Genomic DNA, 24,278 nt, shown 5'->3' with positions numbered 1-24,278 from the left:
ATAACCTCTGACATCACCCACCGGACAGTGGCTTCTTCTTCTTCCTCTTCTCTGGCTGCACGCAACAGCAACAACATCTTTGGCACCATCAGGGAAGGAAAAAACATTTTTGTGTTGCTGCGACTTTTCTGGGATAGTGTGTGTGTTGTGTGAGTGTGTGTGTGCAGAGCAGGATTTCATCAAGTCACCAGAAAAAGAAGAAAATTAACGACCCACATGAAAATTATGTGAAAAATAAAGGAGTGGAAATGCGTCGCAAATGCTTCTTTCTGCTTGAGGTAAGTTCTGCGCCTTTTTTGCGCTTTGACCTCCTCCTCCCCTTCCTCCTCGCCTTTCATCCCATCTTCTTCTCCTTCTTCATCATCTTCTTCTTAGACATTTAATTAAAAAATACAGTATATATCTATATTTGAATAGAAGCTACTGGATCTGTCTTATTCTGGCAGATTGGAGCTGAGTAGATATAATCTTGACGTGAAGGGATTTAACACACTATCCTCCCCTCCAGATGTCAGTTTTGGATATTGTCTCCATGTCAGAGAGACAACATCCACTTAAAGCAAGAAAGAAAGAATAAATCCTGCTGCCTCTCTTCTGAAAGCAAAAAAAAAAGAAAGGTTTTGAACCAGGACAGTAATCCAGAGGGAGACTTATCTTTCCTATTTTCCCACCTTCCCCACTGGAGCATTGAGAACAATCTGCATCATATTAGTTCATCGAAGTGCTGAAGCTGCAAATGTTGTGTTTACTTGTAAACACAGGAACATGAACTCACGGGTTAAGATGGCATGAGAAATAAAACTCACACATACACACACACACACACCAAAAAAAAAAAAAAAGAAGAAAAACAACATGATTCCTGTTGGGACTCTGAGGAACCAGGATTTGTGACACTGAGGATTAAAGAGAGTTAATTAACGCAGCAGCAAGTGCACAACTGCCCCTCCACATAACACCTCCACTTTCCACTTTCCACTTTTCCACTTTCCACTTCTCCCTGGACAAAGTTGAGGCTTAAGTTCATGTTTTCGCTGTCGTAGAAGATCCATTATCCGATACCATCTCCGAACACAGAGGGGCTTTAACAATAGGAAGCCAGGGATTCGTTGCACTCGACGACGACAACGACAGTGATGATGCCTGAGGTGAATTACTTCATCTGCCTCCTCCTGTACCCATTGTGTGAGGAAAAGGAAAACTGTCACACTAAGAATAGTAGAGAATCCTCTGAACCCTTTTTTTTTTTTTTGAAGCCCATTCCCACCCACCAACACTACACCACCACCCTCTGCTTTCTATTCGTGTCCACATTGTTGTGATTTAAAAGCTCGCTGGGCCCCCACTGCCTCTGCAACTCACATATCACATGCCTGCTCTGCTCTGCTCTGCTCTGCTCGGGTCAGACCACGAGAACCAGAGAAACTGGACCTGAATCCGTTTTTAAAGAAGTCGGTCCGAGCTGACGTTAACGCAGAAACGTCGTATACTACTGTATAGGTTACTACTGTATGACGATGACAGGCCAGATGAGTCACGCTTTCAACGTTTTTTTGTTTTTTTATACCTGATTAAAAATACAGAATAGTTGCAGCTGGTTATAAAGACGGGAGCTATTTTTAGCCGCTTTTTTACTGCAGGGTGGGTTGTGAGCCAACATTTATCTTATTGATTAAATGATAAAAAAGAAAAAAAAGAAAAAGAAAAGCAATATTTCCATCTCAAAGTACAGAACAGGAGTAGATGCACTTTGCTTCCTTCCTTTGCTGCTGAGAAATACTGGATAATACACTATACTTGTGCATAATGAGTGTTATTTCTGGCCTCCCCTCCGAAGCATAATGCATTATCAAGTCAATTAAGTCTTTGACTCTGATGCCTGTCGGACACTTGTGAGGTAGTTTTGAGGTGTTGGCCTCTGTGAAAAACAAAGTGCTGCATGTGTTTATGCTCCCTCTGCATCAGGGAGACCGTCGATTATAAAGACTTTTAACCTTGAAAACATCAGAGTTGGATAATCACGGGCGATTAGATGAATCAGAAGCATTAGTTTTGTGTGAAAACCTAAGAGTTATACTGTTGTCTGTCGTAAAAAACAGCCTAAATAGACATTTTGAGAGTGGATTATAAGCACTCAGCTTCTCTGTGGTCTGATAAAACCACAAGTTATTGAGAGATGAATAGATCCGTCCCCCCTGGAGGTGAACACATGGACCAGAAACCTCCTTAAATGACCAGATACTTAAAAACTGAGGCGATTTAATCAAACAGGAAGTTGAATCGTCTTAATGCGGCGTGAAATAAGTTTCTCCAGACTCTAATTTCGGCAGAAATCTCCTTTTTTATAAGAGTGGAGATCTTTGCAGCTCCACAGATGCTGCTGCTGCTCACTCATTTATGCATCAGTAATAATGATCATGTGAAAGGCTATTTTTGGCGTTTTTCCACTGCTGGCACTTTAAACGCAGGACTTTTACTTTTAATGAAGTGTTTTTTTATTCCTTCACACATAGTTTAACACTTTTATCAAAGTAAAGCAGCTGAAATCTTCCTCCAGCAGTGCAAGGGAGAAAAAAAAAAAAAAACGAAGCTCCCTGGTGAAATCCTTTGGCAAATTAGCAGCTTGTTTTATCCTGCTGTGTACATTTGTGGCTGTCAGCAGCCGTCGAGCTTTAATTACCTGGGAGGAGGTGGACAGCTGGTACAGTAGGTTACACCGGCCTCTGATACGATATCTGCTCCACGATTCATCGGGCGTGAAGCGAAGCGTCAGGAACCCTCCTCTGAAAATCTGGGGCATCCAGCATTTTATAAGATGTGACTACGTTTCACTGTTGCTGCTGTAACCGGCAGGTACGAAATGTGCTTTTTGTACAAAAACGAGGGCTTTTAATGAATTACAATCCTTTTAGTTTCCAATCTGAAAGATGTGAAAAGGTGCACAGTTGCAGCCGCTGAGTTATTGATGAGTTCAGGAAGATGAAACGCTGGATTTTTATGGGGTAGCAGTGTCCGCTGGGATAAAGGACAACAGCTCCGGGGTCAATTAGGAAAGGTTGTTTCTTTTTTTTTCTTTTTTTTTTTAGCCCAAACAAGGAGCTAAGCTGCTGACATTTTACAGTCTTTGTGGTCTTTTGTGCCTCATAAAAAAAGCCTCTGACAGATGCTGCCTGTGTGCCAGCCCAGCAGCAGCAGCAGCGGCGGCGGCGGTGGTTCAGTGTTTCCACATGCAACCTGAAGCACATTCAACTTGGATGTTTGTCCCAACCTTCAACGGAGACGGGGGGGGTGGTGGTGGTGGGGGGGGGTTTGGACCGGTTCCAGATGTCACTCATACACTCATACAGAAAGAGAGAAAGAAAAAAAAACAGAAAGAGAACAGGAAAGCAGGAATCCAGTGGAGATCAAAGTGAAATGTGTGGATGAAATATTAATCTGTGAACCGTGACCTCGGCTCGCCGTGTTGTCACCTAAATAAAGGCGCTGTGATTCCTACACACAGACACTTAATGTCACACACACACACACACACACACGACATCCACCATCCACGTCCATGAGCTGCTGCTGCTGTTTAAAAATTATGTGCATTATTCACTGCTCCTCCCCCTCAGCACACATGCAAAGCAGGACACACACACACACATCCTTGTAAATCTATCTTTGTGAGGACATGTCATTGACATAATGTATTCCCTAGCCCCTCACCCTAACCTTAACCATCCAAAACAAATGCCTAAACTTAACCATTACTCTAAACCAGAGGTGTCAAACTCATTTTAGTTCAAGGGCCAAATTAAGTGCAATGTGATCTCAAGTGGGCCGGACTGGTAAAATAATAGCATAATATCCTATAAATGATAAGAACTCTAAACTTTTCTCTTTGTTTTAGTGCAAAGAAGCGCATTATTAAGATGTTTACATTAAAGAACTATCCTATTACAAAACATATTATGACCAACCTGAAATTTCTTGAGAAAAATACATGCAATTTCAACAACATAATGCCTCTTCTGTCTTCTATGTAATTTTAAAATCTGGTAAATTCATCCCGCGGGCCGGATTGGACCCTCTGGCGGGCCGGTTTTGGCCCGCGGGCCACATGTTTGAGACCCCTGCTCTAAACCTAATTTAAACCTAATTATAACCTAACGTCTTAACCCTCAAACAGCCCTTTGAAAAAGTGAAGACCGGCCAAAATGTCCTCACTTCCCAAAAATGTCCTCAGTCTGTTGGTTAAAAACTCGTTCCGGTCCTCAGAATGTAGCATGTACAAGAACACACACATACACACGTCCTCTATCTTGAATTTATCATTACAGCCTCTCTCTCGTTAAGAAGACGCTAATCAGTGATGTCTTCTGCCTTTTTTATATTTTATCGAGCATTCGTATTCATATCTGTAAACATGCGAGACTGTTGACAGGGAGAGAGATGATTACAGACTACAAAGTGCTCCCGAAGAATTAGGAGCGGCGCATTAGCGGAGGGGAGTTGTTAATACATGCATCTTCTTCTACTGCTCAAGGGCAGCGAGAGTCTTTCAGTTCGATTCAGCACAACTTCATCTGCTCCGTTCGCAGGGGAGTTTAGAAAAAAAAGAAAAAAAAGAGGAGCAGTTGGCAAACGACATGCAGTGTTTAATCTGATGAATCCTGACCTATCTCTCTGTGTGTGTGTGTGTGTGTGTGTCTCTCTCTGTGTGTTTGCAGGTGTGTGCCATCGTGAGCCTCCTGCCGTCGGCCTCCCTGGCAGATCTGACATGTGAAGCTCTGCTCATGCTGTCAGGGAATTTCTCGTGTAAGTTGCACGGCCGCGGTCTGTCGGTCTGTTGGAGGAGGAGGAGGAGGAGGAGGGAGGAGGAAGATGTTTACCACCACGAGGCTTTTAAAAAAAAAAGAAGAGAGAGGAGCGCTTATAAAAACCAACCTGAGAATTGAAGCTGATCCGCTCGAAGATTGAATTGATGTTCAGTCTTTTTCCATTTCTCGACGGGAGCCGCTAAATGCCAAAGCCTCGTCGTCCGTCACAACTTTCCCCTTGTGGATATTGGCAAACTGTCTTTTCCTATTATTCCATTTGTGTGCAGACCTCACAAGCACAGTAGCAGCTGGTTAAACTTAAACGCGCACGTATCTCCTCATTACGTGGCCTGCGGCTCCAGCCCATAAAGATGTCTCAGGTAGCTCTGTGGTAATAACAAAGCTCTCTCTGTGTTTAAGACGTTGTCACGCTGCTCCGTGATGAATCCCCTGCACCCGAGAGCCGCAAACGACTTCCCCTTTTATTGATCTAGGTGTCGATTATCGGTGTTGTTGACCCATCGATTAATCATTTAGTCTTTGAAAGGTTAAGGGAACAGACCGAGGTGATGCACTCGGAGGCTGAAATATTTAATTTATAGTAATACGAACGCCAGGCGAAGCTGCAGGAGCTCATATTTAAGAAGCAGGCACCAGATTTTTTTACCTGTCAACACTCGTGGGTTTTTCCAGCACTTCAGCACAATCTCCTTCTTTCATCACGTAATCCTCAATTTTCCACGGCCTTCAACCTTTATTAAAAATAATCACCATCCATACGTTTTTATGTTGCCAGCTTTGTGTATGAAGCACAAAGTAGAAGTAAAAAATCTGTACCCTTCTGTTTCCCACAACCTGGCAACCCACAAAAAAACAACATACGACTGAAAATAAAGATGGACGTACGAGACGAGACGTCAACTTTTAACTTTGGACGTTGTCGTGATCCCAGTTGGATCATTCGACGCTGCTGAGCTCAAAGCGAATACAACGACGGGTCTGTTCTGGTTTATGGCAGGTAAACATTAAAGGGATAGTTAGGCCAAAATTGAAATTTTTACTCATTATCTACTCACCCTCATGTGGACTAAGGGCTGGGAGAAGTTTCAGAGTCCTCCGTGGCTTCTCTGAGTTACAGGGGGTCTCGGCATAGCAGTGCATGTCCATATGACGGTTGCAAATGGATACCAACTGTCTTCGTAACAAAAAGACACACCAAAAAACATCCAAATATTCCCAGTTCGTCAAATTTGGATGAACTGGGAAGAGGAGCTTCGAGAAGCTTCCGCTACAAAACAAGCTTGAAATATAGACTTATTTAATTTTTTTCGGGACAATTTCGCATGTCGGGGCTTCAATACAAGGCGGACATTACATATGAGCAGCATGGAGGTATTTGGATGTTTTTTCGTGTGTCTTTTTGTTATGAAGACAGTTGGTATCCATTTGCAACCGTTATATGGACATGCACTGCTACACCAAGACCCCCTGTAACTCAGAGAAGCCACGGAGGACTCTGAAACTTCTCCCAGCCCTTAGTCCACATGAGGGGGAGGAGATAATGAGTGAAATTTCAATTTTGGGTGAACTATCCCTTCAACCCTCGAGTTACTTGGAGCGAACATGGCATCAACTGTGCAAAACTTTGAACCTTAAGGTCGTTCTACACCGGAGGAAGTGACGAATAAAACTGAACATGCAACAGACACGACGATTATAAACCAGAGTTTTGCTTCTCGTCTGGTGGTTCTTTGCCTCCACGTACAACACACCAACACACACCTACTGGTTGATTATCCCTCACGGACTCAACAGCGGTTTGTTTCATTATTCAAACCGTCGTCTTGTTACCAGCTCTCTGTCTGATCTCTGTCCTGAGACGAGACAGGGAGGTGAGAGACGCAGGTTGTTGACATGACTGTATGTGGGTTCAAACATGGAGACGTTTTCCTCTTTCTGACTGAATTCGTTCTGAATGAGTCTTTCAGGTTTTAACTGTTTACATGTGATCTGATCTAATCTAATCTGGTGTTTACATGAGCCACTGCATTTAATTCAGAACGGACGTTTTACAGCCGTGTGACCCACGGTGTGTCCGACCCAATCAACCCGGCAGGACGCGCTGGACTAAATGACTTTAACCTTTTTTTGTCCAAGTCCGGTCGGGTTCAGGCCGAGAATTACTGCTAGTGAGATGCATCAAGTCCGGGCTTCAACACCTGCAGGTCCGGTCCGGTCGGATTTTAATGTTCAGGCCTGTTGAGAACTCCAGAAATCAAAACATCCTGCGACTGATCTATAGTCTGATCAGCTCAGTAGTTGTTCATAGTTTTCACACTTTCATTCAAGCTTTTGCAAGTGAAGAAACGTCACTACACATTTACGTCGATACGGAGCAGGAAGAACGAAACATTCAACATTCATTTTTACCGTTTTCACGACACAATTTTAATTTCTTTCGGTTTAAGAAAAGGTTTATTCCACCTCTCTGAAACCTAATGAAATTTAATTCAGATTTCATTCGTGTTGGGCACCTTTATTAAACCCCTGCATTATATCGAGTGCTCCAGTTGTTTCTTTTGGGTTTAGTCCTCTGTGAAGTGACCCAATTGCACCTTTCTTTGAAATTTCATTCAGCTTGGTCCTGTTTGTTTTTACTCTGATTGAGCTGTTTTTATGGAGCATTTTCATTCAGTCTGGACTCTAAACCGATTCTAATTGGAATATTTGGCTCCATGTAAACCAGCCTATTGTTGTCATGATGTCGTGTTGTGGAAAGTTGTGACATACCTCCTTTTCCATGCAACATGATTGGTTGGTTTATGGGTTTAGTCGCCAGTGAAAGCTTAGAAAAATCCACCTCACTCCAAAAGAGAAAAACCCCATCATGTCACATTCTGGCTGCATCACCGTTGCTGTCTTTGTGAAAGGACTCATGATGAAAGAATATATTCACATGTGTCTAATAGAATCTAAACAAGCGAATTATATGAAAATTCACCCTGAAAATGACCAAGTTTAACACAACTCAACTCTTCTTGGTCCACGCCTGCAGCTCGTGCATCAAACTAAAGCTGAACAGAGACGTCAGAGACACTGTTTACACTTCATACCTGGTTATTACTCAGTGTCGGTGTCAGTGATCTGTCTGACCGCTCGTCTCCTTCACACCGCTCACATCTAAAGCACAAACACGACACTTGACCTCGTCTCAAGGTCTAAATGAGAACACGCTGAACAATCCAGATCGGATCACAGGTGAATGAAGCAGCTGAGTCGGAAGTAAACGAGCATCACCGGGGATTAGCAGCTTCATATAATTAATGATTCCTCCATCACCGGTGCTAACGAAGTGCTGCTAATTGGAGTAATTAGTGTCCGTGGTTAAACAAAGAGCTGGTTAAAGGGATAGTTCACCCAAAATCCAAATTTCGTCCAAAAAGACACACCAAAAAACATCCAAATACCTCCATACTGCTCGTCTGTAATGTCCCTCTTGTATTGAAGCCCCGACATGAGAAATTGTTCCGCCGGGACACAGGAAGAGAAGTGAACTGAGATACTGAGACTCTGGGAGCTTCCGCTACAAACAAGCTTGAAATATAGACTTATTTAATTTTTTCGGAACAATTTCTCATGTTGGGGCTTCAATACAAGAGGGACATTACAGACGAGCAGTATGGAGGTATTTGGATGTTTTTTGGTGTGTCTTTTTGGATGAAGAAAAGTGAGCACCATTCACAACCATTATATGGACAAATACATCTATTTGCTTTGAAAGGTGCTTTATAAATAAAATTTGATTGATTGATTTGATTGAAATACTGGTGCGTGGACCCTCCGTTACTCAGAGAAGGCACGGAGGACTCTGAAACTTCTCCCAGCCCTTAGTCGACATGAGGATGAGTGAAATTTGAATTTTGGGTGAACTATCCCTTTAAAGACGGAACAAAACAGTTGAAGTTTGGTTGAGAGAAACTAAACCGGCCAGATTTGTGTCTTCATTCAATAATAACAACATCATCATCACACACGACGTCTTTATTTCCAGAGCTGTTCGCTGTCAGGGAAGAAAAAATGTAAATCTCTGTCATTGTCAGACGTCTGAACAAACGATTCCTCCACGGCTTAATCCGCTCTTTTTTGTACTTGGATTAATTCATTTTCTCTGGCGCCGCAAACAAAAAAAACAAACAGGTGCGAAAACGCTGGTTTAAAAATAAATAAAAACAATGCATTAGAGTTAAGCGCCCACTTTTGCCTCGCGGAGGAGCCTCGTTTCTGGATATTTTCATCTAAATCTTGTTGTGTTATTAAAGGAATAATAGCCCCCCCCTCCCCTCCCCTCCCCTCTCCGACCCCCCCTGGGGGCACGTCCACATTCATATTCACAGCTTACCGTCCTGTTATTGCTCGGGGAAAGGTCTGTCACCAATGTTTACTGTTGCCCTTTAATGCCTCACCCTTTGTCGCCGTTAAGCTGAATCTAATGAGATTTCAAAGCCTCTACTAAAAGTGCGCAAACAAAGATCTCAGGTTATTGATGGATCTCTCTCTCTCTGTCTCTCTCTCTATCTGTCCTCCTGGGTTTTACAGTGCAGTCCCTGGCCGCCACCTGGAACCAGACCCTGATCAACGCCACCACCAGCCAGTGGAGCGGTGAGTAGTCGGGACAATTGTTGTGGGAAATCACGGAATAATAAGAAAAAAAAGAAAGGATACATTTTAATCCAGCTTTAAGGCTATACTACATGTTTATATATCAATCAATTCAACAATACAACTCTATTGAAATCTTTTAAGAGGATAGTTCAACATTTTGGCAAATTGTCCCATTGCCATAATCCCTATAGTCATAGCAGTAGGTTTGTTACCTTTAATTGTCAGTGCAAGCTCTCTTTAAGAATGGCGGAGCAGAGCCGTGAGCTGCTCAGAGCTACACTACGGAGGCTCATGGGATTTCTTGGTTTCCCTCATCAAACTCATCAAATACACAATCCAACAACTCCACAACGCTCTGGTGGACAAGTTGTGACCTGCACATTCACCACGCTATGAGATAATAACACAACGTTACCAGACAGAGTTGTTTTAGAGGGAAATGCAGAGACTGTTGATGAAAAACTGTCCCTGAAGGCAACGCGCATTAGTGGTTTTGCATGAATTTCCCTCTAAAACAACTCTGTCTGGTAACGTTGTGTTATTATCTCATAGCGTGGTGAATGTGCAGCTCACAACTTGTCCACCAGAGCGTTGTGGAGTTGTTGGATTTTGTAATTGATGAGTTTAATGAGAGAAACCAAGAAATCCCATGAGCCTCCGTAGCGTAGCTCTGAGCAGCTCACGGCTCTGCTCCGCCGTTCTAAAAAGAGCTTGCACCGACAATTAAAGGTAACAAACCTACTGCTAAGACTATAGGGATTATGGCAATGGGCCAATTTGCCAAAATGTTGAACTATCCCTTTAACGTTATGAAAGGAGGATTAAAACAAGTGTGTCACACAGTTTCCCCCACATTAATCAAACCATGACACACTGAAACAAAGTAACAGTAATAAAGTTCAACCTCGGCTCATCAGAGCGTCCTGACGGTCGTCACACAGACAGTATCATCCTGACATTTCTCCAAACTCGCTTTTATAAAGTAGCAGATAAATAACTTGACCTGCGCTACACTGCAGTTAAACAGCGAAGTAAATGGGGGCAGAACTTTAAAACCGTGACTTTGCCATCTGTTGTGCTCAAAATATCTCTACACATGCTTTTGCAACATCCACCAGTCGATGGTCGCACTCGGGGGCCTAGAGCTGTAGAGCGTTATTTAGAAAATGACCGGAATTCTCCTTTAATTGACTGACCATTTCCTGGGATTAAAAAAAAAAGGGTCTCAGGGAAGAACTCTACAGTAGTTGGGACATTTTTCAGTTTTCTGATTATTTTTTTTGGTTGTTTACTGTGCAGCTACAGCAGCACAAAGTGAAACGGAAGAGTTGTTGTGGAATACCCCACGAAAAAACCATGAGGGAGGGAAAGAGGGAGGGAGAGAAGGAGGGAGGGAGGGGAGTTAGATCTGAATTGAGATTATGAGGAACCGAACATCAAAGACGAGAAGAGAAGAGAACAATGCTGGAAATAGAAAGTGGCGTGGAGCCGCGGGAGTCGACAACGAGAACGAGGAGAGTAATCATTACGAGCCTCTCGTGTGCACAAACGGCTTATTTACTGCCAACATCATCGGAGCATTATCAGAATTTCACCGCGGCTATATGTAGTCCCGAGCCACGCCAGGAATCTGTGTCTGTGTCTGACCTCTGTGCCCTCTCCTCCCCCTTCTCCTCCCCCTCCTCACCCCCCCTTCACCCCCTCTCTCCCCCCTTCCTCCCCCTCTAGGCTCGGGCCTCTACTGTGACACCTCCATCGATGGCATCGGCACCTGCTGGCCTAGGAGCAGCGCCGGCCAGATGGTGTCACGACCCTGTCCGGAGATGTTCTACGGTGTCAGATACAACACCACCAGTAAGTGCACACACACACACACACACACACACACACACACAAACACACACTGTATGCACACACACACACACACCAGCTCCTCTGCCAGCGAAAAAAACCAGAAACAATAGATTAAAAACCAGATTTAATTTGCTTCCCCCCCAACATCCTCTATCCGTCTCTCTCCACCCTCCTGGGCAAATCCTGTTTACGTAATTGTGTTTACAGAAATTAACATGAGCATACAAATTAGTGAGAGACACAGAAAAGTGGGGGAGAGAAAGAAAAAAAAAGAGAGAGACACGTGTTCACAAAAGTAGGGCTGCAGCAGATAATAATAAAACACAATGAAGCGCTATAGACAAGAAGGAGAAGGAGAAGAGGAGTGGAGCGCCCGCTGTGAAAAACGAATGTGTCAGGATTTACATGGTTGGTAGAACGACGGAGGGATAATGTCACACAAACCTCTGAAAGCTGCGGCTTAAGCCTGTTAAATGAGGGAGTCTATTCCTTCTTAAATTTCTTAATCGCTGCCCGTCAGAGCCGCGAATTCCAGGTCACAGGAATCAATAATCTGATTTATATTTACGTCCAAGTGTCTCTGTAGATATTTTATTAAAAAAAAAAAAAAAAAAAGATCTTGATTTATCGGCGCGAGAGGCTGGGGAGAGGAGAGGGAGGGAGCAGGTTTTGTGTGAGAAGCTCAGATTTATGGTCCGGAGTCGAAGCGTTCTCCATCTTTCTTCCTCGCTGCCACGCTGGTTCCTCTGAGGTCGAAGTGTTGATCTGAAACTGAGGAGGAAATTGTTTTGCTCTGTCAACGACTGGACGTCTCATGGTTTTCTGCAGAAAAAAAAAGTGACATGAGTGTTTTTTCCAGATGCATGCAACATGACATAGTGTCTGTTTGTGACATCCCGCAGATGTTGAACCCTGGACTCAATCTTTAATGTTGCTTTCTACGATGTTTTTGTTATTTTTTATTCCTGAAAGAGGAAACTCTCCAGGTCTGGTCTCTCCTCCTCTGTGTCTCTAACCCTCCTCTCCTCCATGTGCATTTGTTTTCAATGAATCTACCATGTTACCATGTGTATATTTGTGTAGTCTTATCTGTCATAAACAAGAGATTACGGGTTACGGGGCGCGTTAAGTTTGTGTGGCGGTGTCGCAGAGACGAGAGCTGGGACACCGGGTCGTTGGTTTTCAGCCAAGAGACGCTAGGTGGAAGGCAGAGAGCCTCCATTCTCCCTGCAACTAGTTACAAGTCATTGATTTAACCAGAACTAGGACTCTGAAGCTGTTTAATTAAGGTAAAAATCCTGCAGAGTTCCTCTTTAAATCTACATCTCTGCAGTAGACACCAAATAAAAAGTGAACAACCACCATTAATATGAAAAAAGAGAGGAAGAATGAATCCAAATGTTAATTGTTAGACGTTGTAATTATAAACACAGAGCTCAGCGGTGATTCAGAGCCAGAACTGAGTGTGTCGTTATTTATCCTGTGATGATATAACACGATGATAAATTTATAATTTTTCTGAATCTGATACAGAATCAGAACGGCTTTAATTGCCGAGTAGTTTTTACTATTTACAAAAAAAACAAAACAAAACAAGGAAAGACAGATTGTTTATAAACAAAAAGAAAGGCAGGAAAAGTACAATATGTCCAATCAGAAAGCCCCAGTCGTCATGGTAACTCGATATGTCCTTCACGCTGACCGCCCTGCAGCCTCAGTCGCAGCCGTCAGTCAAGTTTACGAGGGGTCAGAGTTCACTGAGCCTCGTTGACCCTGGTTTGACTTTTCCTCCGGTTACGCCGCGACGTTAACATTTGAGTTTTTACTTCATGTTTTAATGCAGAACGACAACGATGACGACTGACAGACTCACAACAGCTGCGAAAGAATGGAAAATAACTACACAAAAAGACATTCAGATTCCTCTCTGTTGTTCAGTATTTAGCTGCATTTTGTGTTTATAGCTAATTCTAGCATTTAGTTTAACTGCTTATATTCACAGGCCATTAGAAATAATAACGGTCAATTTCATAGTAATGTCATGTTTTTGATAAAGGCCAAAGTTAACACATGTTTCTCATGCTTTGAATTTTTTTGGAAAGGCCAAAGAGTCCATTGCAATTGACCATGAATGGGCTATTTCTACGCAATCAATCATTATTTCTTGGCTATTTCTTGACATTATTGCGTAATTAACGGCCTGTAATGTTTTTGTTATTTATTTCTACATCCAGCTGTTACACATGGATGTTATGTCGAAGACGGTTTAAAAAAACAAGATGCTCCACTACGAGTCAGTTTCCTGTCTCTGTGTCCTGTGGGTTTCTTGATGACTCCGCCCCCTTTAGGAGACCAGCAGCCCGTGACTCCGCCCCCTTTAGGAGACCAGTAGATCATGACTCCGCCCCCTTTAGGAGACCAGTAGACCGTGACTCCGCCCCCTTTAGGAGACCAGCAGATCATGACTCCGCACCTTTTAGGAGACTAGCAGCCCATGACTCCATCCACTTTAGGAGACCATTAGACCATGACTCCGCCCCCTTTAGGAGACCATTAGACCATAACTCCGCCCCCTTTAGGAGACTAGCAGCCCATGACTCCGCCCCCTTTAGGAGACCAGCAGCCCATGGCTCCGCCCCCTTTAGGAGACAAGCAGACCATGACTCCGCCCCCTTTTTAGGAGACCAGCAGACCGTGCTAACTAATTTTCTTATTGCTAAATATGACTGTTAGCTGTGTTCATATCTAATATTATCATAAGAAAATATAACTTGCTCACTTACCAACAACTTTTATAAATCCACACACACGTTCACAACACGAGGTGGCGACAGGAAGTGTAAACCGTTTCATATCATTGATGCAGCTTGTAGTGAGCCATATTGTCATAGTAGAGGATCTTTGGTAATGTTTTTCTGCTCTTTTAGCTCCGTGTTTGGTCTCCTCCGGCTCCTAAAGAGGAAATATCTCCACTGTTTAGCTGCTAAACGCTGCACTTTGTGTGTCAGCTGTTTGTTGTTGCAGAGCAGATGCTGCACAGGAGACAGAGGTTTACAGATGTTTTAATCTACGAGCAGCAGCAGCAGCAGCAGCAGAAGGTGTGGTGAAGCTACGATAAAGTAAAGCTGCAGCCTCGGCAGCACGGCGGCCCTGGAGACGTTGTTATCATGATGAATGTGGATGGTCGTTGCTGTGAGTGCATAACGACCGCAGACCTTCAGCTCTGCAACACTTCTGCTGCCGCTTGTTTCCCTGTTGGACGTCTTAACACATCCAATGAGTTCCCACCTAAATCCTGAGACCTGATCCAAATCACATCAGGTCTCAGTGGTGGGCTGGTATCTGAGTGAATCACAGTGGACTCTCTTTCCCTCTCTCTCTCTCTCATGTGCGTCATCGTTATTACAGAAGAAAAATGTGTTTTTGCGGCAGACGGAGTGTGTGAACTGTGGATAATCAGGCTGCTGTCAGCGCTGCTGTTCTCTCTGTGCTCGGGTCGCTCGGGTCAAACACGTCTTAGATCGGCTCTAATTATCGTCCAGACTTGTTTCTGTTGCAGCCTTTTCGGGGTTCCCATCAGATCACTGGATGCTCTTTCATTTAACTTCTGAAATGTTTGAGTGTTGAGATTTTATTTGGATTCTGCAGAAAACACGGTGGAGATAAAACATCCAGTGGGTTGAAAGCGAGCTGCTGCTGCTGCTGCTGCTGCTGACATCACTTTGCAGGCCAGGTAGCAAATTAACAAGTGAGGCCGTGAGACCTTGAACGAATTAACAACCTACCTGCAAATGTCACAATCACTTAGAGTTGATGCTGGTGTGGCCTGTTACTCCTCACTCGCCCCTATACTCCACCAAAATGCAAATACAATAAATGCACCATACCTCCACTCTCCACTCCTCTGCACATAAATAAACTTGTAAAATAAGAAGCCTGTTAGTGACCGGAGGAGACTTTGATGCATTAGGACAAAACTGAGCTGCAGGAAGAAAAAAAACTATGAGACAGAGTGAAAATAATGAGCTGAACCACGATGACGATGATGATGATGGACAACCAGCTCACTGCAAAAACTCCAAATCTTACCAAGAATATTTGTCTTATTTCTAGTCAAAATGTCATTTCTAGTCAAAACAAATCTAATTATACTTAAAATAACACACTTTTTACTTCTTTCAAGCATATTTTCACTTGAAATAAGCAGAAAAATATGATAGTGGAGCAAGTTTATTCTTCTTCTTATTACAAGTACAAAAAACTTGCTTTCATTGGCAGAATTTTCTACTTATTTCAAGGGAAAATTAGTTTGAAACAAGTGAAAATGATCTAAAAACATGTTCATTTTTAGGTGATGAGTCTTATTTTAAGTGGAAAGAGATTAGTTTTGACTAGAAATGAGACATTTTGACAAGAAATAAGACAAATATTTTTGCAGTGCTCTGAGTCCACGTCCAAACCTGCAGCTGCTCAGGTGAACCGTCTGAACTAGAATCTGATCTCCACTGCAGAAACGACTGAAGTTCAGATTTGATTTTCAGGATTTAATAACCAATGATTCCTCTTTTTAGAAAAGTAATTGATGTGGCGTCGTACATCTCACTCTGTACGTCCATAAACAGAGACTATCGTCCTCGCTGCAGTGGCCCAAGACCCGGTGTCATTCCTCCTCTCTCTCTTTCCCCATTTCCTGTCTCTCTCCAGCTGTCCGGTCAAAATAACCTCCCACCCCCCGAAAAAAAAGTAATTGGTTTCATGGACACTGACCTTGCACTCTCAAGAAATGATAGTGTTATGAAACCTTGTCTGTTTACAGTAAAAAGGGATACTCCACCCAAAATCTATAATTCACCAGTTTTCTACTCACCGTCATGCATCAAGGAAGGGTTTGGAGAACTTCCAGCGTCGTCAAAACGCTTTAGGAGTTCCAGGGGGGGTCCGACTGGCAACGGATTTACTTTTAATGCTGCACGAGATTTGCTGTGGGATGTTCTTCCGTGTTTACATCAAACATCCAATGGTTTACAACGACCAACGAACATCTCATCTCACGGCAAATCAACTGGGAGCTACTGCTACAACAAGGCTAAAAACAGAGATCTAATTAAATTTTTACAAACAACTTTTTCATGTGGCGGCTTCAAGACACTTGGGTCAGTACAGACGAGCAGTATGGAGGTATCTGGATGTTTCATAGTGCGTGTTTTTGGACGATTCTATCCGCCACCATTATATGAAAACCCGTTGCCAGCCGGACCCCCGCCCCCCCCGGAACTCCTAAAGCGTTTTGATGACTCTGGAAGTTCTCCAAACCCTTCCTTGGCATGACGGTGAGTAGAAAACTGGTGAATTATAGATTTTGGGTGAAGTATCCCTTTAAGTTGATTGACTTAATATTTCAGCTGTAACACAAAATATACCATGAAATCAGAATTAGATAGATAGATAGATAGATAGATAGATAGATAGATAGATAGATAGATAGATCATGTTTTCACCTGGACGTCGATGTGTCAGAATGAGTCCGATAACTCATAACCGCTGTTGTTCACATCAACAAACTGTGTGTGTGCAGGTAAACGGCTTCTTGGCACTGAGTCCTATCACACTGGGATCTATAGCGTGTGTGTGTGTGTGTGTGTGTGTATGTGTGATGTGTATCTATCTATCTAGGCCACTGCAGCAGCTCTGTGAAGGTAACGCAAACACCACGAGGGGACGTACAGTAAACACAATTAAGTAAATTTACGAGATAAAAGCGAATGTGTTTCTTGGTAATTTAAAGTCTTAAAACCCCCACGGGCCCCCGAGGAGAGAGGGGGGGGGGGGGGGGGGAGAGCTTGGCTGTAATTCAGCTGCAGCTCACTGGTAATTTGACACTGCGAGGTTCATTTCACCTTCAGGATTAACATAATCTCTGTTCGAGCGTAGCCTAAAAGCTTTAAAAAGACTTCCCATCAGCTGACGGTGCCAACGAAGGTCAACGGACGGGAGGGAAGAAAAAAAAAAAAAAAGGGGGTCGACGTTGTGTTTATTTTATGAATGAATGAACGAGTTCAAGGCGGATTATTCACTGTATATTAGCATGGATTCATTTCATATGTGAGATTTTGCACCTACACGGTTAAAACCCTTCAGGGTCCAGTGTGATCAGATCATGTGACGTTTCCAAAACTCTGTAACAAAAAAAATAAATAATAAGGTCACCTGTCAACTTCACTGTAAAGTGCAGATTGGAAACTGCCTCCCAGTTTTGTGTTTGAGGTTTATTGACCATGTAAAACCAGAGATATGTTATAATATTTATTGGAGCGTAACAGTGGGAGGTGATGGGCCGGCGTGGTCCAATCAGCTGACACAACTCGTAGTGATTTTAGTGTGTTTTTGGGCCCAATGTGTTAATAAAGTTGCTTAAAGTGAAAAAATAATAGTCAGATCATAAAGGTGAAGTTGTGCTGGAAAAAAAGGTATGGTAAACATTTTTTTTATGTGGTATATAAAGGCAAAATTCAAAAAACGTCCACAATAGGCTTAGACCCCTAAAGGGTTAATAAAGTAAATGTTGTTTTCTGCACAGCGTGAGACAAACACGACGACCTCGTGTTTATTTTATGAATGAATCAACGAGTTCAAGGCGGATTATTCACTGTATATTAGCATGGATTCATTTAGAGACGTGAGATTTTGCACCTACACAGTTAAAACCCCACAGGGTCCAGCGGCCTGATCGGGTCAGATGATGTTTCCAAAAACCCTGTAACAAAAAAAAAAAAAAATTGCTGTTCAATTTAACTCCAAAGTGCAGATTGGAAACTCTCTCCCAGTTTTTGTTTGATGTCGATCGACCATGTAAAACCAGAGATTATGGTGTTAATGCCATAGCACAGGAATATTTATCAGAGCGTAACAATGAAGTCAGCTGATACTACTCAATGTGATTAGACCCAATGTGTCAATAAAGTTGGTTCAAGTGAAAAAATAATAGTCAGATCATTTAGATGAAGTTGTGCTGAAAATAAAGACACCAAACATGGGTATGGTAAAAGCTTTTTTTTACGTGGAATATAAAGGTAAAAACAAAACCGGCTCAGACCCCTAAAGGGTTAATAGATAGAGTGATGTTTACTTCAGAGACAAACACGACGACCTCGTCAAAATTCAACTCGAGTTTGTTTTAAGACGCTCAAACGTTGAGGACTCTTCATGTGAGAGGACGAACAAGGACGCTGCAGTTTTACTTTCACAAAAAAAAAAAAAACATTATTTAGAGAAACATTCAGAGTCTACGGGTGAAATTCGGTTCGGGTAGAGTCTTAATACTTTTATCGATCCCTCTGCTTTTTCCTGCAGGGCCGTCATCAGGTCAAAACTTCAATTTAAATACCTGAAAAAACTAAATTACATTGACGTATGAGGGTTGTCACTGTGGCCGCCGCCTCCCAGCGCTGTGAACTCCAACAGAACCAGGAGTCAGTGAACACAACATACATAAAGAATCATTAGAGAGATTATTTATATCATGTTAAAGAGAAACAGTGTGAAGAACAGAGATGAGATGACTGCATTAGTGGGCTACTGTGTTAATGCATATTTAATTAATCGATTATAATGAGGGTTTTACAGTCAATTCATTTATTAATTGGTTATAATTAAACACTGTAAAATTGTATAATTGCCTCAGTGGCACAGTTCATCCTCTCTACACTGAGGACAGAGAAAAATTGAGAGTTCACGTTTATAGCTTCAGACTGACGGGACTGAAGTTTACGGCTTTGTTCACGTTTAAACGTTTAAGAACTTATTTTAGAGAATAAATGTATTTATACACCGGATGTTCTTTCATAACAGAAGAAGTCAGCGATGGCTAAATAAAGTTGCAGTGCAGCCTGCAGCGTCATGACACGGCACAAGACACAGATTTCTAATTATTCTCTCAGCCTGATCAACCTCATGATAATGTCCTGGTACAAACTGAACCGTCCTCACTCTGGAGGCTCAGGCACAAGACACAAGGCTGCTGGAAAAAAAAAACACTCAAAAAGAGACAAAAGACAAGGACGAAAAGATGCTTAACGGGTAAATAGATGAAAAACATACAGAAAAACATATCAACAACCCATTAAAAGATGCTAAAATGTAGAAAAATAGATGAAAAACAGCTTCAGGAAGAAAGGAATTCACTATGAAATGAGACAAAGTAATAGCTTAATTGATAAAAATAGATAGGTAATGGGTAAAAAAGAGATTAAAAACAACCATAAAATGACAGAATAACAACAAAAACAGGCAAAACAGCTACAAAAAGATGCTTAATGTGTAGAAAGAGATGAAAAACAGCTTCAGGAAGAAAGGAATTCACTATGAAATAAGACAAAATAATAGCTTAATCAATAAAAAAGGGTAATGGGTAAAAAAGAGATGAAAAACAACCACAAAATGACAGAATAACAACAACAAGAGGCAAAACAACTACAAAAAGATACGTAATATGTAGAAAGAGATGAAAAACAACTGCAGAAAGACAGGAAAATCACTATAAAATAAGCTCAATAGGTGAAAAGAGATTCAAAACAACCAGAAAATGACACAAAATAACTTAAAAAAAGGACAAAACAACTACTAAAAGGTGCTTAATGACATGAAAACTATGCTAAATATCTATAAAATTATGCAAATGACGACGAAAAAGACACAAAACAACGACAAAAACATGCTAAATACATAGAAAGAGATGAAAATCAACCACAAAAACGACTAAAAAAGATGGAAAACAACGACTTAAAGACTCAAAACATCGACTAAAGAGATGCAGACCAGCCACAAAATAACACAAACCAACTACAAAAATGCACAGAAGGGATTTTCACGAGAGAAAAGAACAGACCAAGAAGAGATGAGTAAGATAAACATGAGACGATGCAAAAAATTAATGCAAATAGAGACAAAATAATCAGAACGAGCTGCAGAGAAACGTCCCAAAGAGACTGAGGAGAGGAAGAGAAGAAACCACCGCAGAGACTCACTGAAACAATACAACAACAACATTGTGTTGTGTGTCTCTCTGAGTTTCCTTCTTATTCCTGATGAATCTCAACACATTCCTGCATTACAATTAAAGGGATAGTTCACCCAAAATTCAAATTTCACTCATTATCTATTCACCCTCATGTCGACTAAGGGCTGGGAGAAGTTTCAGAGTCCTCCGTGGCTTCTCGGAGTTACGGGGGGGTCCGCGCAGCAGCATTTGTCCATATAAAGGTTGTGAATGGTGCTTCTTCGTCCAAAAAGATTCACCAAAAAACATCAAAATACCTCCATACTGCTCGTCTGTAATGTCCCTCTTATATTGAAGCCCCGACATGAGAAAATAAAAAAAATAAACAAATTAAAGGGACAACGAGGAGTTTTGGAAAAGCGAAGCGTTTTCACACTACATTTGAGCCTCCGCGCACCGTGAAATTCTTTGACCGGCGCAAGACAGACTCATGTTTTCATTCATCAAGAATTAAAGTCAGAGGTTGGAAGACGATCACATACCGTCATAGTTCCCACCATAAACGGCGATTCGGCTGCGTTATTCTCATGACTCGCCACAAAACCGAAAGTAAAGAAAGCTGGTCGCCTCGACCAGCATTTCCACCACCACTAATAATAACAAAATAACCATAGAGACAGAACGATATATTTATCGAAAATGGGCCCATTAACAAGTGTGGGTAACGTAGATTCATCCACATTAACGTGAGACTTTTTTATAACCAAATAGAAACTCCTCGTTGTCCCTTTAAATAAGTCTATATTTTAAGCTTGTTTGTAGCGGAAGCTCCCAGTGTCTTAGTTCACTGCTCTTCCTGTGTCGGTGCAAATCTCGCGTGATTTGCACTGACCGGCAGAACAATTTCTCATGTCGGGGCTTCAATACAAGAGGGACATTACAGACGAGCACTATGGAGGTATTTGGATGTTTTTTGGTGTGTCTTTTTGTTACAAAGAAAAGTGAGCACCATTCACAACCATTATATGGACAAATACTGCTACGCGGACCCCCCCCCCCCTGTAACTCAGAGAAGCCACAGATAACTCTGAAACTTCTCCCAGCCCTTAGTCGACATGAGGGTGAGTAGATAATGAGTGAAATTTGAATTTTGGGTGTACTATCCCTTTAACGGATGCGTCTAAACCACGACTGCATGTTGGAGGCGTTCACTGATCGTTGGGATTTTTTTCAGTGGTGAAAATCTGAAAGTAAATTCTTCTATTTCTTCTTTTTATTCATCCGGGCCAAAGAATGTGGACGTTGAGGCTGCAGCTAATTAGCTCCCACTTCGTTTGCAGCCACCAAACAAACACACACACACACGAGGTTACGATTAACTGCCCAGAGCCGATCTGATGTGATGTGATCTGATGTGATGTGATGTGAGCCGGTCCGCCATGTTGGAAGGAGAAAACTGTGATGCAATGCCTGATTTATCACGGTGGACGACAAAAGCTGCAAACACTAAACTTGTTGTGCACATGTTCGCAATATGTGAAGCCGCTGAGGCATGAAAACACCAAGAAACACATCATCACAAAACATAAATTTTTAGAAATCGCTCTTTTACAGATGTTCACTGATCTTTACACTGCAAAAACTCAAAATCTTTCCAAGAACATTTGTCTTATTTCTTGTCAAAATGTCTCAATTTTAGTCAAAACTAATCTCTTCCTACTTAAAATAAGACTCATCACCTAAAAATTTACTTGTTTTTAGATCATTTTCACTTGTTTCAAACTAATTTTCACTTGAAATAAGTAGAAAAATCTGCCAGTGAAAGCAAGTTTTTGTAATAAGGAAGAAAAACTTGCTCCACTATCAGATTTTTCTACTTATTTCAAGTGAAAATCTGCTTGAAAGAAGTAAAAAGTGTCTAAAAACAAGCTACTTTTTATGTGATTAGTCTTATTTTAAGTATAATGATTTGTTTTGACTAGAAATGACATTTTGACTAAAAATATGACAAATATTCTTGGTAAGATATTTGAGTTTTTGCAGTGTATATCCTCTTCTTTTTCTTCTTTGTCCTAAAAAACACTGAATTAACCTCTTTACCACACACAGGACTGCTGGAATTAACTAATGATTTTACTATATAATATATGAAATGAACAAAGATCAGAAGCTGTGACACATAAATCAACTCTGACTTGTAATAATCATCAGACTATAAAAGCCAATTACCCAGCGCTTGTTGTTTCTACCTAATTAAATTTAATCTAATTGTTCAACCTAATTGATTTTAACCCCTTAATGCCCACTGGCCCAGACTCAAAACAAAAACTCCAAACTTAAAACTGCATGTAAGACGATGAAAAAAACATCTACATTTACAAAATGACCCCAAATAACAACAAAAAATGCTAAATAAGACACAAAATAACTTAAAAAAGACAAAATGACAACTAAAAAGTGCTTAAACAAATCAATTCTATTCATTTCTATCTTACTTTTAATATTTATGCTATTTTTTTGAGAGTTAAATGAGATTAAACGTTCTTCTAATATCACTGATACAGTTTTTATTTTTTATTATTAAGCCCAGTAGTGACAGTGGTCGTGGTGCTAATGTGCTGCCATCAACACTCAGTTAACATGTGAAACTGGATTTATGAAAACAAACACCAGACCCATGGGACATGGTTTTTATAGTAATATTTGGACTTTTCATTGAATTGCACTATTGGTTGATCATACAACAGGAACAACTCCTTAAATATCAGAACATAAATGAAAAATGTATCAAAGAAAACTCCTAAATCTGACCGACCAAGACAACTCACTGACCCAGTCTTTATTTTTGGATGAATTTTTTGTTCCATATTCGTCCGTGTTTGTTTCCTCCCCTCTACTCTCTGTATATTTTTTTATATATATATATATAAAAGGTATAACCCATATTGACTACAGAGGGTGATATATTTTTAAAGAGGAGTTGCATGTATATCCTGAGACGGGAGGATTCGGAGCGTATCAGAGTTAAGTACAGCGAGGCGGAGGAGGAGGAGGAGGAGGTATAGTGGGTAGTGGTGGGGGTATTAGTGGCGGTGTAAGTAGTGGTGGGACAGTAATAAGTGGCTTTAGGAGGAGAGCGCAGGGCAGTTAAAAGGAGCGAGCACTTAAAAGCCTGAGTGGTTGTAGCTGCCGCCCTTCAGCTCCAGAGGGAGATCACTGCAGAGTTCAGGTGCACCAGCACAAAAGTCGACTTCTCAGCTTCCCCCCGCGGCTGCTGCAGACTGTCTGTGTGTGTGGATCCATGAAAAGAAAGATTTACTGACACGTAAAAAGAAAAAAAAAGAAGAAAGTTACTGCTGCAGAGGACGACGGAGAATGGCGAATTCCTGTCTCTGCTCCAGTTTACAGATAGATAACACAACGGTGCCGTGAACCGAACCACAACTCAGAACAACAGTAAATCTGCTCCGCTCCACAACGGGGGTCTGCAACGTATACACCCCCAAACTGATGCTACCATAAATATATCAAAATTATGTTTTATATCAAACTGGGCATTTAATACAAAGCTATTTCTAATAATACACATGTTCATATATTCATGTTTTTATTTTAAACATGTGTGAGGTACAGTGAGTCGGGCGGCCGTGCCACTGCCATTTATAAACATAACTAATTAAATACAAGATTTTTACCTTAAAGGGACATAGTGTAACTTCTCCTGTTCTCTATTCACAAAAATCGATTATTTGGTTCAAAAGTCTGTTTTTCATTAACCAGTAATCCCCCCCCCCCATCAACAAAGTGAAGTGTTCCTTTCAGCTCTGAATTAGCCGTTCATATCATTCATATCTACATGGAGCGGGTAAGCTCGGTGCTGCTGCCATGTGGTGTCTCCATGTTTTTATGTTCAGCGGCAGCGTGACGGTAGGAAACCACGGAAACTCAGTGGAGACACCGGAGCT

General features: G+C 41.7%; 1 protein-coding gene across 1 annotated transcript in view; it reads left to right on the top strand.

Moving 5' to 3' along the window:
• Positions 1 to 248: 248 nt before the first annotated feature.
• Positions 249 to 24,278, top strand: part of LOC311002866 (corticotropin-releasing factor receptor 1-like) — a gene marked incomplete at both ends in the record, with an annotated part of 109,922 nt that continues 85,892 nt past the window's right edge. The window contains 4 exons of the mRNA XM_083994429.1: positions 249 to 278; positions 4,713 to 4,800; positions 9,399 to 9,461; positions 11,193 to 11,318. Coding sequence (XP_083850555.1) covers positions 249 to 278; positions 4,713 to 4,800; positions 9,399 to 9,461; positions 11,193 to 11,318 — 307 coding nt within the window. The remainder of the gene's footprint in view (positions 279 to 4,712; positions 4,801 to 9,398; positions 9,462 to 11,192; positions 11,319 to 24,278) is intronic.

This window comes from Trachurus trachurus (genome assembly GCF_905171665.1).
Source record: "Trachurus trachurus genome assembly, chromosome: 19".
NCBI classification, from domain to species: domain Eukaryota; kingdom Metazoa; phylum Chordata; class Actinopteri; order Carangiformes; family Carangidae; genus Trachurus; species Trachurus trachurus.
This window is presented reverse-complemented; position numbering and strand designations above follow the sequence as displayed.